Source organism: Amblyraja radiata, chromosome 8 (assembly GCF_010909765.2).
Source record: "Amblyraja radiata isolate CabotCenter1 chromosome 8, sAmbRad1.1.pri, whole genome shotgun sequence".
Lineage (NCBI taxonomy): Eukaryota > Metazoa > Chordata > Chondrichthyes > Rajiformes > Rajidae > Amblyraja > Amblyraja radiata.
Window position 1 is genome coordinate 69,153,732 of NC_045963.1, and position 16,131 is coordinate 69,169,862.

Here is a 16,131-nt window from a genome sequence, read left to right on the forward strand (position 1 = left end):
CTAAGGAGGCTACAATAATATGTATGACTCCAGGTGTGGTCTCACCAAGGCCCCGATATAAATACATCTTTAGTCCTGTGATCAAACCCTCTTGTAATGACGGAAAACAAGTCATTAGCCCTTCCATTTGATAGAATCAGTCCCACCTCATGGTTCCCCTTGCTCATTCCTCCATAACTGTGGAATTGCTCTTTGCTGTCAACTATTTATCCAATAGTAAAAAGATTTATTATTGAACCCCTTTTACAAACGATGCATTCAAGATCATAACAGTTCCCTGTACGAAATACTAAAATAAATTTCAGAAGACAATGGAGAAAATACAAAAAGTAATTTGATTTTTAAATGGAAAAGTTAAATGGTGATTTGTTTTGTCAAACTTAATCAAACATTGCCAATTTGAGTGCTAAAATTATTCACCATGGAAGAAATATATTCATAGACTTATGGTTTGGGTGAAATAATTACAAATAATTACTGATCAAATCTCTCATTACTTTAGTTCAGAAATACAGCTTTGGCCCACCGAGTCCATGCCGACCAGCGATCCCCATACACTAGCACTATCCTACACACTAGGAACAATTTCCAATCTATCAAAGCCAATTAACCTACGAGCCTGTAAGTTTTTGGGATGTGGGAGGTAACTGGAGCACCCGGGGAAAACCCACGCATTGACGGAGAAAATGTACAAACTCCGTAAATTTGAGCGCGTAATCCCAGGAAATAGAAGCACGAATATAGCAGCACGCCCATTCCTTCTCTCCAGAGATGCTGCCTGTCTCCGGCATTTTGTGGCTACCGCATGTAAATTAAAGTTCGGTAGTAATTAAACGAGCATGTTATTCTAAAAACGCATAAATCGAACACATGTAAAATGTGAGGTGCCTGCACTTATGTGACTGGCTATTTTTATTGTTTAATTGTCTCTGTTTTTCTCATCGATGGTGACTTGTCAAGCAGTTTGCAGAGGGATATGGAGTATAACTCTGAGAAAGAACAAGCTGCCAAATACTGGCTGAGGGATTCTGGCTACGAAAGCTTCATCTGCAACCTCAGCATATTTGATCGCCTTCTGCACACCTATCCAGTCTGGCTACAACTCGGCTTGAGTGATGAAATCGCCCTTCGTATTCTGCAGCCAGAAGACCCTGGGGTAAGTTCGTGACCACATTCTTTTCAAAGGATGGCTGACGTACCTGTAGATATGCGACGGGCTTCTGATTTCTCTTTCAAAGAATACACTTCTGGAAAGTCTCATTTAGTTTAGAGAAACAGCATGGAAACAGGCCTTTTGGCCCACTAAATCCATGTCGGCCACCAATCACGCATTCACACCAGTTCTTTGTTATCCCACTTTCTCATCCTACACACGAGGCAGTTTTCACAATTAGCCTTCAGTAAATATTGTATCTGTCTAACCTCCATATTTTATTATAGCATTTATATTTAGACAATTTATTACCTTCAGAGAAATGTAATCAGCCCTGATAAGGCCGCTCCAACTTCTAATGGACCATGATCAAGTCTCCCAGCCTAGGCCCTTTCATTATCATCGTCAAGTCAAGTCAAGTCAAGTCAAGTCAAGTGAGTTTATTGTTATGTGTGCCAGATAGGACAATGAAATTCTTGCATTGCTGCAGCACAACAGAATATTGTAATTATAAATACAGATCAGTGTATCCATATATCATAGAATATATACGCACACTTCAATAAACAGATAAAGTGCAATAGGCTGTTATAGTTCAGAGTTTGTTTGAAGTTGTGTTTAATAGCCTGATGGCTGTGGGGAAGCAGCTCTTCCTGAACCTGGATGTTGCAGATTTCAGGCTCCTGTACCTTCTACCTGATGGCAGCGGAGAGATGAGTGTGTAGTCAGGATGGTGTGGGTCCTTGATGATGCTGGCAGCCTTTTTGAGGCAGCGACTGCGATAGATCCCCTCGATGGTAGGGAGGTCAGAGCCGATGATGGACTGGGCAGTGTTTACAACTTTTTGCAGCCTTTTCTGCTCCTGGACGCTCAGGTTGCCGAACCAAGCCACGATGCAACCGGTCAGCATGCTCTCTACTGTGCACCTGTAGAAGTTCGAGAGAGTCCTCCTTGACATACCGACTCTCCGTAATCTTCTCAGGAAGTAGAGGCGCTGATGTGCTTTCTTTATGATTTCATCAGTGTTCTGGAACAAGGAGAGATCTTTGGAAATGTGCACGCCCAGGAATTTGAAGTTCTTGATCCTTTCCACCATCGACCCGTTGATATAAACGGGACAGTGGGTCCCCACCCCTTCCGAAGTCCACAATCGGTTATACTTTATTCTTCCAATACATCTGCTCAAAAAAAAAGTGTTAATATTACCGTGTTTTTCAAATACATTTTCTTTATTTTTCAATTTCTAAAAAACTTCAAGGTTTCTTTCACCATCAAAAGAAAATGTAAAATGCCAACCCAAAAATGAGCCGAAGAAGCTCTTCCAGTTCAAACTGAATAGCCGCAGTGTGTGGTTGGAAGCAAAAACAAACCATGTTGCTGTGTAAAGCAAGCAAATCCTCGACAAATAGTTCAACATAACTCTCTCTGCTGCCCACCACTTCCCTCTAGATATATATCAAATACATGTCCAGAATATCTACATAATCTTGCATGCAACATTGAGGAAGGGAAGATCAAACAACTTGTTTAAAAACAAACAGAGCCAGACGACTGTGTAAATTATCGTAAATTAAGATAACTGCGATGTGAACTATCTAAATTAAGATGGATAGTTTTGTTAGTATTAAAGGGCAATGTTGTCGGCAGCAGTTCAAAGGCAAGTCCTGCTAGGATGAACTGATCCAGATGCAGGAGGCTGAATAACATGTCTACATTTTCATCAAATTCCTTGTGTTAAAAAAAAAAGAAAATGATTGTGCTTTAAGCAACAGAGCAGCATATAGTTGGAACTCTCAATGCTCTGTAGTGCCTCACGGGAGCATAACTGGATGTTATTATGATTGCCATGGCAGCAAAGGAGGGAATAAGGAGCGTTAACCAGGTCTGGTCAAACAAGGAAGAGGGCCTTTGGAGTGGACATTCTCCAATACGGAGGGCTATGGGCCTGAATTAAAGGACGTTCTTTTGGGAAGGAGATGAGGAGAAATTTCTTTAATCAGAGGGTGGTGAATCTGTGGAATCCTTTGCCACTGAAGGCTGTGGAGGCCATGTCAGTGGATATTTTTAAGGCAGAGATAGGTAAATTCTTAATTAGTACTGGTGTCAGAGGTTATGGGGAGAAGGCAGGAAAATGGGGTTTGGAGGGAGAGATAGATCAGCCATGATTGAATGGTGGAGTAGACTTGATGGGCCGAATGGCCTAATTCTACTCCTATTCCTTATGACCTTAAACACAGGCAGGTGGGACTATTGTAGATGGGGTGTTTTGGTCGGCATGGGAAGTTGGGCTGAAGGGCCTATTTCCATGCTGTATAATTCTATAACTCTACAAGGTCAAGAAAGCTGAAGCAATAACCACCATGAATCAGAAGAAAGGCAAGGGATACACAAATGAGTAGAGTTAAAGGCATCGAGAGTTTGGGTGTGGGCCGAATGAAACTGTAGTGATAGGAAGAATCAAGAACGTTAAAGTATTTAAATATGTGGAAACTAGGAACTGCAGGTGCTGGTTTACCACAAAAAAAAGTCAAAGTGCTGGAGTAACTCAGTGGATCAGGCAGCATCTCTGGAGAACATGGATCGGTGACATTTTGTGTCAGTACCTGAAACGTGTGGCTTTTTTAAAAAAAAAGCATTTAAATATGCGGATGAAAAATTTAAATTTAATAGTTTAAGGTCAGGAATGATAAGTGAACTAAAATGGCAAATACATCTTTTTCCATCAGAAGATGTAACTTTAATTGATCTTTCGTGGTCTTGCCACTTTTCGTTGCTTGGAGTTTACACCAAAGATCCTATAGCGAAGCAAGTTAGACCACTCCTTCTAAACGCAATGGGCTGACGTGTAGTACGCAACGGAGCGGAACGTGGGCATTTTTTTCATCCATTTCAGTAACCCTACCCGACCCGACTCACAGTGTAATCAACGTTGCGAGGGAACAGTTTGTGTCAATAAATTATAATTCTGAAAAGGAGAAGATTTTTTCCAAATAACTTTTATTTTTACGAGGATGTTTCCGTAACCAGCTTCCGTCTCCGCGCTAGTATTCTATGGGATCTTTGGTGCAGAGACGGAAGCCGGTTACGGAAATGGGGCCGAAAATTACCCATGAATCTGCCCATGACCGTACTACGTCTTTTTCGTTGAGTGATCTATCTTGCTTGCTATAGGATCTTTGGTTTACACCGACTCAATATGCAAGAAGTTCCCTGTCCCAGGTTTTGGCTAGTTAGCGCTGAGTTAATGTCTGCTTCTCACATCACACGTCACACGTCACACACAACAAGCCGCCAGTTAGTCGTCATGCAATTTGTCAAGTGTGACTTGTGCTGTGAATGCAGTAACAGGAGAATACACACGGTGAAGTGGAATACTCGCAACCAAAATTACCCTCTGTGTTCATCAATGGAATGATAGAATTTTAAATATGTGAAGCCCATCGAAGGCTTATGTCGAAGAAAGACACAAAATGCTGGAGTATCTCAGCGGGTCAGGCAGCATCTCTGGAGAAAAGGAAAAGGTGACGTTTTGGGTTGAGACCCTTCTTCAGACCTGAAATGTCACCTATTCCTTTTTTCCTGAGATGCTGCCTGACCCTCTGAGTTACTTCAGCGTTTCTGTGTCTGTCTTCGGTTTAAACCAGCATCTGCAGTTACTCCCTGCGCATTAAGGCTTATGTCGGTTCTCCAGGAGAGTTATCCATTTATCACCATTTCCCTGCCCTCGTCCCATATTATTCGTTATTCTTATATTTTAAAAGTGATTACTGTTTTGGATAGTATGCTGCATATCCCTCTAACCAAGGGATATGGGGAGAAGGCAGGCACGGGTTATTGATTGGGGACGATCAGCCATGATCACAATGAATGGATGATGGCTCGAAGGGCCGAATAGCCTCCTGCTTCACCTATTTTCTATGTTTCTATGTTTCTGACCCCTGTGTAAAAGTACTTCTACTCATTTAATTTGGTATTGTTTTAAGATTCTGCCGCCTTGTTACAAAGCCTGAGTATCATCAGTGGAGGTAGACAAAAATGCTGGAGAAACTCAGCGGGTGAGGCAGCATCTATGGAGCGATGGAAATAGGCAACGTTTTGGGCCAAAAAACCTTCATCAGTGGACATGTTCACACTCTAACTCAAAAATAGCCACTCATTACTTTTTTAATGCATCAAACAAACTACTCTTCGTGTTATTTTGTCTGGTTTAGTTTGGAGATACAGTGCTGAAACAGGCCCTTCGGCCCACCGAGTCCACGCCGACAGGCGATCACCCACACATTACCACAATCCTACACACACTAGCGACAATTTACAATTTTACCAAGCCAATTAGCCGACAAACCTGTATGTCTTTGGAGTGTGGGAGGAGACTGGAGCTCCTGGAGAAAACCGAAGCAGGCCACGGGGAGAACGTACAAACTCCACACAGACAGCACCCGTGGTCAGGATGGAATTCGGGTCTCTGACGCTGTGAGGCAGCAACTCTACCGCTGCGACGCTGTACCGCCCTGTCACAATGCAGAAAATAAGGAGCCGTTCCAACTACCGTATCCACTATCACCCCACATCAAGGTGACTATGTCTCTGAGCCTATCAGAGCTTCGGCTACACAAGGTAATACAGATGCTGGAACCTTGAGCAAGAACGCAAAGTGCTGGAGGAACTCAGCGGGTCAGCCAACATCAGTGGAGGGAATGGACAGGCAACGTTTCGGGTCGGGACCTTTCTTCAGACTCCAGACTCAAACACAGAGCCTTTGGTTGTTTTGCATCTTATATATATCGTTAAATAAGTTCATAAGTGATAGGTGCAGAATTAAGATATTTGGCCCATCAAGTCTACGCCGCCATTCAATCATGGCTGATCTATCTTTCCCTCTCGACCTCATTCTGCCTTCTCCCCATAACCTCTGACACCCGTATTAATCAAGAATCTGTCAAACTCCACCCATTGACTTGGCCTCCACAGCCGTCTGTGGCAATGAATTCCCCAGATTTCACCACCCTCTGACTAAAGAAATTCTTCTCATTTTCATTCTTTTTATATTCTTTTTAGATTTCACCAGTGACGGCCAATTTTTTACCCCCTTGACAATTACCCGAAGCACAAACTGTACTCTTCACAGCTCATTTAAATATAATTATGATCGTACAGCCTCTAAAACGAGTGAGAGTTAGGGTAATGATCAGATCAAAAACCAAAAAAAACAACTGATTCTAGCAAATGCCCTAATATATATGTTTGCAAATATCCACGATCTGAGAAAGACACAAGGAAATGCAGGTACAGGTTTACAAAAAAAGACCACAGTGCTGGAGTACCTCAGGGGGTTAGCGATGCTGCCTGACCTGCTGAGTTACTCCAACAGTTTGTGTCTCCCATCACCTGATGCTCTGTTTTCTGTCCCTGCTCTCTCAAGGCTTTCAACACCATGCAACTTAAGTCCATAAGATATAGGAGCAGGATTAGGCCATTCGGCCCATCAAATCTACTCCGCCATTCAATCACGGCTGATCTATCTTTCCCTCTCAGCCCCATTCTCCTGCCATCTCCCCGTAACCCCATGACACCTGTTTCCGCGCTGTATCTCTAAACTAAACTAAACTTGGCTTGGCCTCCACAGCCGTCTGTCTCAATGAATTCCACAGATTCACCGCCCTCTGATTAAAGAAATTCATCATCATCTTTCTGAAGGTACGTCCTTTTATTCTGAGGCCATGGTCTCTGGTCCTAGACTCTCCCACCAGTGGACACATCATCTCCACATCTATTCTATCCAGTCCTTTCAGCTTAATTATATCAATGGGCTCTCCTGTCCCTCAACCCACCTGGTTCCCTTTGAAATCCATGAAAACAGCATCTGCATGTTTTCATGAAGCCTGATCAAAAGGCTTCTTTTGAGGAAAGACCCTCAACTTGAGTTGCCTTTTACATATCTCCTGTATTTGTTCTTAACCCATGTCCATTAATATGCTGAGGCTTCGCAGCTCCCATTGTTAAGACGAAAATGAAAAGAAAACCCTGCAGATGCTGGAAATCTGAAATAAAAACAGAAAATGCTCTAAATACTCGACAGGTCGGGGGGGGAAGAGAAACAATATTTCAAGCGAAAGAACCTTCATCAGAACTGGGACGAGGGCAAAAGAACTGTGCTAAGCTTCTGCGTGGGGGTGGGGGGCAAGAGAAGGAGGATATCTCGCGGAGGGTAAAACCAGGGTGACCATGGGGATAAGTTTATCGGGTTATTGAGTGAATGGGAGCAGTTAGAGAAGAAGGACAAAAGAGTGCATGGGTTTTGAAATGGAACCTGTCAATGGGCGGCACGGTGGTGCAGCAGTAGAGTTGCTGCCTAATGCCCCTGTCCCACTTAGGAAACCTGAACGGAAACCTCTGGAGATTTTGCGCCCCACCCAAGATTTCCGTGCGGTTCCCGGAGGTTTTTGTCAGTCTCCCTACCTGCTTCCACTACCTGCAACCTCCGGCAACCACCTGCAACCTCCGGGAACCGCACGGAAACCTTGGGTGTGGCGCAAAGTCTCCAGAGGTTTCCATTCAGGTTTCCTAAGTGGGACAGGGGCATTACAGCACCGGTGACCTGGGTTCGATCCCGACTACGGGAGCTGTCTGTACGGTGTTTATACGTTCTCCCTGTGACCGTGTGGGTTTTCTCTGGGTGCTCCGGTTCCCTCCCGCATTCCAAAGACGTACAGGTTTGTCGGCTAATCTGCTTCTGCAAACTGTAAATTGTCCCTAGAGTGTGGGATAGAAAAAGTAGAGTACGGGTGAACATGGACTCGATAGGCCGAGGGGCATGTTCCCACACTGTATCTCTAAATTAAACAAAGGGAGACACAAAATGCTGGAGTAACTCAGAGGGACAGGCAGCATCTCTGGAGAGAGGGAATGGGTGAGCTTGCGGATCGAGACCCTTTGAAGAAGTGCCTGTCCCGCTGAGTTATTCCAGCATTTTGTGTCTATCTTCGGTGCGTACCAGCATCTGCAGTTCCTTCCTGCACAAAGGGAAAAATGAACTTGACCCGAAGTTGTGGAATTGATGACCAAGTTTAGACAGCGGCACAGTGTCCACAGACAGACGATGAGCTGCTGTTCCTCAAACCTGCAGTGAGCCTCACTGCAACAGATAGTTGAGCCATCGTTCAGGTGAGTCGTCAGAAGTGAGCTGGTTTGTCTTTTTCGTTCTGCGTTGAAGTTAGCAACCAGTTCGACCACTTCTGACATCACAGTATTTGTTTATTCCAACAGATCTTTCTGGTCCGAAAATCATGCAGGACTCAGAAGAAAATCATATCCATGCGATTACCCGAGTCAGGACCACGCTTTATCCAGGACTTTCCAATCAAGGAAAGCCAGTATAGTAAGTATACCATTTGATTCTATCTTTGAAGGAACAGAAGTTAACACTATAAAGTAAGGAAGGTGATACAAGGTGCTCTTGCTGAAGAGATGGCAATGTTTAGTCCCATTAGATTGGCTTTGCATCCAAAATTGTGACTGGTGCAAATGTTAAGACTTGCACGGAGGGTTTGTTTGTGACATTTGGCCATTGTTTGCAAGCGTTATTAAAACGCACCTTGCCAGGCCATCTGATTCAATATGGCCAAGCCCGGAGCCAAAGGGTTAACTCCGTTGTCTTCCAAGGCAAGAGCATGACTTTGTAATTCAAAGAAATAACGCAAAGCCAAGGAAAGGAAGAAGATTGTATAATGGTTAAATAAAGACCGCAGCTGTGATGTACTACAGCATCAACCACAATGCAACACACTGCAAATTCCTTCAACCCACAAAGGTTTCATTGTTATGAGTAAGTTTTAAACTTTTTGCAGACTTTAAAGTTATTAAAAGATAACAAGTGAAACTAAACGCAAAGCTCATTCAGTACAATGACTCCCACGCCCCGCTCGCTGCTGGCTTTACGGGGATGTGGCTCCAGTCCGTGCAGAGAAACAACAAAACTGTCTGCTTCTGGGAACAAAACACAAGGAACAGCATGGGAAGACACAACATACTGGAGTAACTCAGCTGCTCAGGCAGCATCCCTGAAGAACATGGATAGGTGGCGTTGCAGGTTGAGACCCTCAGACGCGTCCCAACCCAAAGTGTCACCTGTTCTCCAGGGTCACTGCCTGACTAGCTGAGTTACTCCAGCATTGTGTGTCTTTGCTTGGCAAACCAGCATCTGCAGTTCCTTGCTTCCACAACAACAAAGGTCATAGGCTGACATTTATTGTCCACCCTCCCCTGTTTGGGTGTCGGTCCCTCTCGCTTCCTCCGACTGATTCACCAGAGCACCTGGAACGTCCAAGTGAGTTTTGTTAGCCATCATTAAACTTGCCACGGGTCAAGTTGGAATGAATGGGAGTTCTTCAGATAGAAGGCGGCTAACAAACGGGCCAGCCTGCGTTCAGTTTCTCCCAAGGTACAGCTCCTGGAGGCCCCACTGCACGTACTATTGGTTTTCACCCAACCTGGGATGGTTGGCAACTGTGCATCCACTGTGTTCATGGTATTCCTTGCTCAGGTCAGCAGCATGCTCATGTTTAGTTTAGTTTAGAAATACAGCTTGGAAACAGGCCCTTTGGCCCTCCAAATCCGTGCTGACCAGCGATCCCCGCACACTAACGCTATCCTATGTACACTCGGGACAAATTAGAACTATACCGAGCCAATTATCCTACAAACCTGTACATCTTTGGAGTAGACAATAGACAATTAATTGTTTGTGGGAAGAAACCGGAAATTCCCGAGAAAACCCACGCGGTCACGGGGAGAACGTACAAAGTCCGTACAGACTGCAACTGTGGTCAGGATTGAGCCCGGGTCTCTGGCTCAGCAACTCTACCGCTGCGCCACCGCGCCACCGCGCCGCCCTATGTAACCTTGAAGAAAAAAACAAACAGTGAGATAAAATTAGCAGCGATTTTGCGAATACATTAACCAGCTGTTAGCAAATGACTTTATGATTTACCAAGTGGATGGCTCCACTGCTGATGTACTGGAAATGACAGAGCTGCAGGAAATTGCCCTGGACTTTCAACCCGACTGCTCAATCGGGCCTTAATGAATATAACAGTCTCCTCATTCTACCTGGGTGTAATCTAAATATCCCTTGGTTCTGTCCAGGAAGAAAGACATTTCAATAAACCCTTGAGGATGTTACCACAAGTATGGAACAAGTAGATTTTAGCATGTGAAAGCGGGTTGCTACAGCTGTTTTAGCTTAAGACAAACCAGTAATGTCTGCTCTATATGTCTCAAAACAGACATACTGGTCGTGATACATTAATTTCCTGCCTATCTTAAAAAGAATACCCAATGCTGTCTGATATTTTTCTCATCTGTGCATGCTATCTAAGCGGTCTGGTTATATATATATTTTTTCCCCTCTTTCTTGCTCCACAGCCTTCTCCCTGGAAGGATCCTGCCTGAGTTTTGCAGACTTGTTTCGGCTCATTGCTTTCTACTGTATTAGCAGGTAAGAGGAGCCAGACTCCAACATAAAGCTACTGTTAAAGTTGAGACCGAAAATTGACACAAAAAGCTGGAGTAACTCTGTGGGTCAGGCAGCATCTCTGGAGAAAAGGAATAGGTGATGTTTCACGTCGAGACCCGTCTTCAGAGAGTCTGCAGAAGAGTCTCGACCCGCAACGTCACCGATTCCTTTGTGTCTATCTTCAGTTTAGCATCTGCAGTTCCTTCCTACACACTGATAAAATTGAGACATTGCATGTATGTTCTGTTGTATATCTGATCCTTCTTCTGTACAGCCACCACTGGACTTTGCTGGTACGTTGGGGTCGACAGGATAACATTAATTAGATAATTGAGCGATGAAGCATAAAGCTCCTTCCAAAGTATCCTAAAACTAAAACAGGCGGCCACAGTCTTAGAATAAAGGGGCGACTGAGGTGAGAAAAAACATTCACCCTGAGAGCTGTAAATTCGTGGAATTCCCTGCCACAGAGGGCAGAGGAGGGCAAATCACTGGATGGATTTAAGAGAGAGTTAGATCTCTAGGGACTAGTGGAATCAAGGGATATGGGGAGAAGGCAGGCACGGGTTATTGATTGGGGACGATCAGCCATGATCACAATGAATGGTGGTGCTGGCTCAAAGGGCCGAATGGCCTCCTCCTGCACCTATTTTCTATGTTTCTACATTTCTAAACGCAAAGGGACACAAAATGCTAGATAACGCAGCGGGTCAGGCAGCTTCTCTGGAGAACATGGATAGGTGATGTTTTGGGTTGGGTCCCTTCAGACTGACTGTAGGTTGGGGGGGAGAAAACTGGAAGAGAGGAGAGGGGGGTCAAAGGGTGGCAGGCACGGGCACAGGCAAGCGGGGGGGTTGATAAAAAGATGGTTGGAACAAAGACCAGAGATAAAAACAGAAGGCATGAGGTTAACCTATGATAAGTGTTTGTCAGCACTGGGCCTGTACTCACTGGAGTTTAGAAGAAGGAGGGGAGGAACCTCATTGAAACATACTGAATAGTGAAAGGCTTGGATAGAGTGGATGTGGAGAGGATATTTCCACTAGTAGGAGAGTCTAGAACTAGAGGTTATGGCCTAAAAATTAATGGACGTTCTTTTAGGAAGGAGATTAGGAGACATTTATTTAGTCAGAGGATGGTGAATCTGTGGAATTCTTTGCCACAGAGGGCTGTCGAGGCAGTCAGTGGATATTTTTAAGGCAGAGATAGATAGATTCTTGATTAGTATAGGTGCTAGTATAGGTTATGGGGAGAAGGCAGGAGAATAGGGTTCGGAGGGAGAGATAGATCAGCCATGATTGAACGGCGGAGTAGACAATGGGCCAAATGGCCTAATTCTACTATTCCCTATGACCTTATGAGATAGGATTGAAGGGTTACATATTATGATGTCAGTGGAACAATTTAGGGGGGTGGGGGGAGGAGAGAAATAGGTGGGAGTCAAGTTGGGGCCCGAGTAAGGGTGGTTGTTAGATGTTACGTCAAATTGAAGACTGAAGATGGTCCAAAGAATGCAGAGCATACAATTGATGGTGGTGCCTGTGAGTAGGTAAACCCTAATGTGCTCAGCCCGGTGTGAGTGTAAACCGGATAAGCTGTAAGATGGGCCAAGAACTCGCAGTTGAGATGGGTGGATGGGCAGGGTGGACAAAAAGGAAGTAAATAGTTTTCATGCAATGTCCTGTATTTCAATGAGAAATTTGTTGTCCTGTGCAATATCAATATAGAATACACTGGTTTGGGAACTGCTCTGCCCAGGACAAGAAGGCTCTGCAGAGAGTAGTGCGTTCGGCCGCTCCCTATGGGAACTACACTTGCCCCCCTGCAGGAACTATACATCAGAAGGTGCAGATCCAGAGCCAGAAACATTATGGGGGACCCCTTCCACCCCAGCAACGGACTGTTCCAGCTGCTACGGTTAGGCAAACGCCTCCGTTGCCATGCTGTGAAAACAGAGAGGATGAGAAGGAGTTTCTTCCCAGTGACCATTAGGACTGTAAACTCCCATCTCACCAGGGACTAACTTACTGTACCAATTCACTGCTGTGTGGTGTCTTTTTTAAATTGCTGTTTTTTCTTTTTTCCCCCACAAATATGTCATTACTGATTCTGTTCCATTCTATTTTGTAATTTTTTGCACAGCCCGCGAGCATTGCCACTTTTCATTTCACTGCACATCTCGTATGCGTATGTGACGAATAAACTTGACTTGACTGTTTTCCTGCAAAATGTTACAAATGTCGGCGACGACCTATCAAGAGAGAACATGGTGAATCCAAAGCCAAAATGACTCTGAGATAGTTCTGAAGATAGTTCTGAAGAAGTGTCTCAACCTGAAACGTCACCTATTCTTCCCCAAACGTCTATTTTCCAGAGTAGGTGAATTGAGGACCAGAGGACATAGGTTTAAAGTGAAGGGAAAATGATTCAATAGGAATCTGAGGGGTAACTTTTTCACACAAAGGGTGGTGGGTGTACTGAACAAGCTGCCAGAGGAGGTAGATGAGTCAGGGACTATCCCAACATTTAAGAAGCAGTTAGACAGGTTACATGGATAGGACAGGTTTGGAGGGATATGGCCCAAATGCTGGCAGGTGGGACTAGTGTAGATGGGGCATGTTGGCCGATGTGGGCAAGTTGGGCCGAAGGGCCTGTTTCCTCACTGCATCATTCTATGACTCTAGGACCCTGTTTAGAACATAGAACATTACAGCACAAGAACAGGCCCTTAGGCCCTCAAGGTCTGTGCCGAACATGATGTTGAGATCGGGCGGCATAGTGGTGCAGCGGTAGAGCTACTGCCTTACAATGCTGGAGACCCCGGTTCGATCCTAGCTCTGGGTGCTTATCTGTACGGAGTTTGTACGTTCTCCCCGTGACTCGCGTGTCTTTTCTCAGAAATCTTCGGTTTCCTCCCATACTCCAAAGGGGTACAGGTTTGTAGGCTAATCTGCTTGGTATTATAATGTAAATTGTCCCTAGTGTGTGTAGGGTAACGTTAGTGTGCGGGGATCGCTGGTTGGTGCCGACTCGGTGGGCGGAAGGGCCTGTTTCCGCACTGTATCTCTAAACTAAAACCTTTCTGCGGAGATGCTGCCTGACCCGCTGAGTTACTCCAGTATTTTGTGTCTATCTTCAGTGTAAACCAGCATCTGCAGTTTCTTCACACACAGACTCTGAGACAGCAATCCCTCCAAAGTCACCCTTCAAGGGTTTCGGCCCCGAAACGTTGCCTATTTCCTTCGCTCCATAGATGCTGCTGCACCCGCTGAGTTTCTCCAGCATTTTTTGTCTACTTTCGATTTTTCCAACATCTGCAGTTCCTTCTTAGACAGGTCGGTCTTGCTTACTGAGCTTAACCTTGCCCCAGAGCCTCCTTCCACGTGAGCTTGGTAACCCACTGAGTCAGGCAGCATCTGTGGAGAGAATAGACTGATGACATTTCGGGTCGGGACCCGTTAGTACGAAGAAGGTAGAGACCTGCACTATGGTGTATCTGCAGTTCCTTGTGACTACCTCACGTACTGAATATTTGCAAACATATAAAGCAGGGTACTCGCGAGGGTCAGTATTGGGTTTCTGTTTTCAATCTGGTCATTAAATTAACTCTCGGTTTAGAGGCTAGATGATCATAATTTGCAGAAAGGAGGAGGATGAGCTGTGCTCAGCAAGTGCTTTGGGTAATTGTCAAATTGGCAGTCACTGGTGAAATCTAAAGCATATAGTGTAGATTCTATGCAATTATAATTTGCAGAAATGAGTGGGCAGAAATACGAAGGGTGCAGTAAGCGCCTCAGGTAAATATCAACGGCCTGATAAATTGGCCGTCATTGGTGAAATCTAATGCATCTTAAATGCAATATGAAAAAATATATGTAATAAGAGGCAAAACAGCCAAAAGCTTTAAGTGTTGAATGTGAAGAAGGGTCCCGACCAGAAACATCTTCTGTCCATTCTTGCTACAGATGCTGCCTGACCCGCTGAGTTCCTCCAGTACTTTGTGTTTTCCTCGTGCTTCCAGCCCCTGCTGTTCCTTGTTTCTCCACCCTGGTAACCCCCCCCCCCCCGTAATCCTTTGCGACAAAGGTCAAGCAAGCTGCCTCCTGAAGCCCGTCCTTTGCTTTTGAAATAAACTTCGATAACATGACCATTCATTTTATGGCCTGTTTATGTGTGAAAGGAACGGAGGGAGGTTGGTAATTGCGAAAGTGTTTTTATTTCCACTGTGCACCTGGTGTGCAATGATGCCCCGTGGCAATGGTAATTATGCTGGTCGGGACCCAGGCAAAATACATCTCGACATCCCTTCACAAAAGCTCCTTGTGTCCAGGACAAGGCTGCTATTAGTTCAGATTATATAATTTTTAAAAGAACAGTTTTTGGAAGCACACAGTGGTTCTGTTACCTTTGAAATATTAGATCAACATTTCAGGTGGCAAACCTTCAGCAGATGTTGGAAACCTCTCTGTTGCAAAGTCTGCTTAGCTTCAGTAACTAAAAAGCTTCAATGTAATAGTATTTAATGTAACCCGGTTTCGATTCTGACTATGGGCGCCGTCAGTAGAGTTTGTACGTTCTCCCTGTGACTGCTTGGGTTTTCTCCAGGTGCTCCAGTTTCCTCCCATACGCAAAAGATGTACAGGTTTTGAGTATACCACTACGGCTGTGGTAAAGAACATTGTGAATTGTCCCTAGTGTGTCGGATAGTGCCAGTGTACTGGGTGGTCGTTGGTCAGCATGGACTCAGTGGGCCGAAGGGCATGTTTCCACGCTGTATCTCTAAAGTCTAAAGAATCCTTTCTGCATCCTTTCCATTATATCTTGAAAATTCTCTAGGTGCTTTGGTTTCTTCCCACATTCCAAAGAAGTACAGTTTTTTTAAGTTAAAGAGAGACACAAAATGCTGGAGTAACTCAGCAGGACAGGCAGCATCTCTGGAGAGAAGGGTTGATTCGAAACGTCACCCATTCCTTCTCTCCAGAGATGCTGTCTGTCCCGCTGAGTTACTCCAGCAGTTTGTGTCTATCTTTGGTTTAAACCACCATCTGCAGGTGAAGAGTCTGACGAAGGGTCTCGACCGAAACGTCGCCAATTCCTTCTCTCCATAGATGCTGCCTCACCTGCTGAGTTTCTCCAGCATTTTGTGTCTATCTGCAGTTCCTTCATACACACACAGGTTTTTAGGTTAATTGGCTTTGACAAAATAAATTTAGATTAGTAAGGGTGTCAGGGGTTATGGGGCGAAGGCAGGAGAATGCGGTTGAGAGGGAGAGATAGATCAGCCATGATTGAATGACGGAGTAGACTTGATGGGCCGAATGGCCTTATTCTGCTCCTAGAACTTATGAGCATAAGAAAACTTTAAAATGGTGTCCTTTAGTGTAAACCAGCATCTGCAGTTCCTTTTTTATTTCTACTGGGGGATGTTAATCATTGTGCAACTGGCCAGGATAAGGCCCTAATT

General features: G+C 44.7%; 1 protein-coding gene across 1 annotated transcript in view; it reads left to right on the forward strand.

Annotated features, from left to right (window-relative positions):
- rin2 (Ras and Rab interactor 2) overlaps window positions 1-16,131 on the forward strand; it is a 94,853-nt gene that overhangs the window by 53,775 nt on the left and 24,947 nt on the right. The window contains exons 7-9 of the mRNA XM_033026419.1: window positions 964-1,156; window positions 8,420-8,531; window positions 10,577-10,649. Of these exons, the coding sequence (XP_032882310.1) occupies window positions 964-1,156; window positions 8,420-8,531; window positions 10,577-10,649 (378 nt within the window). The remainder of the gene's footprint in view (window positions 1-963; window positions 1,157-8,419; window positions 8,532-10,576; window positions 10,650-16,131) is intronic.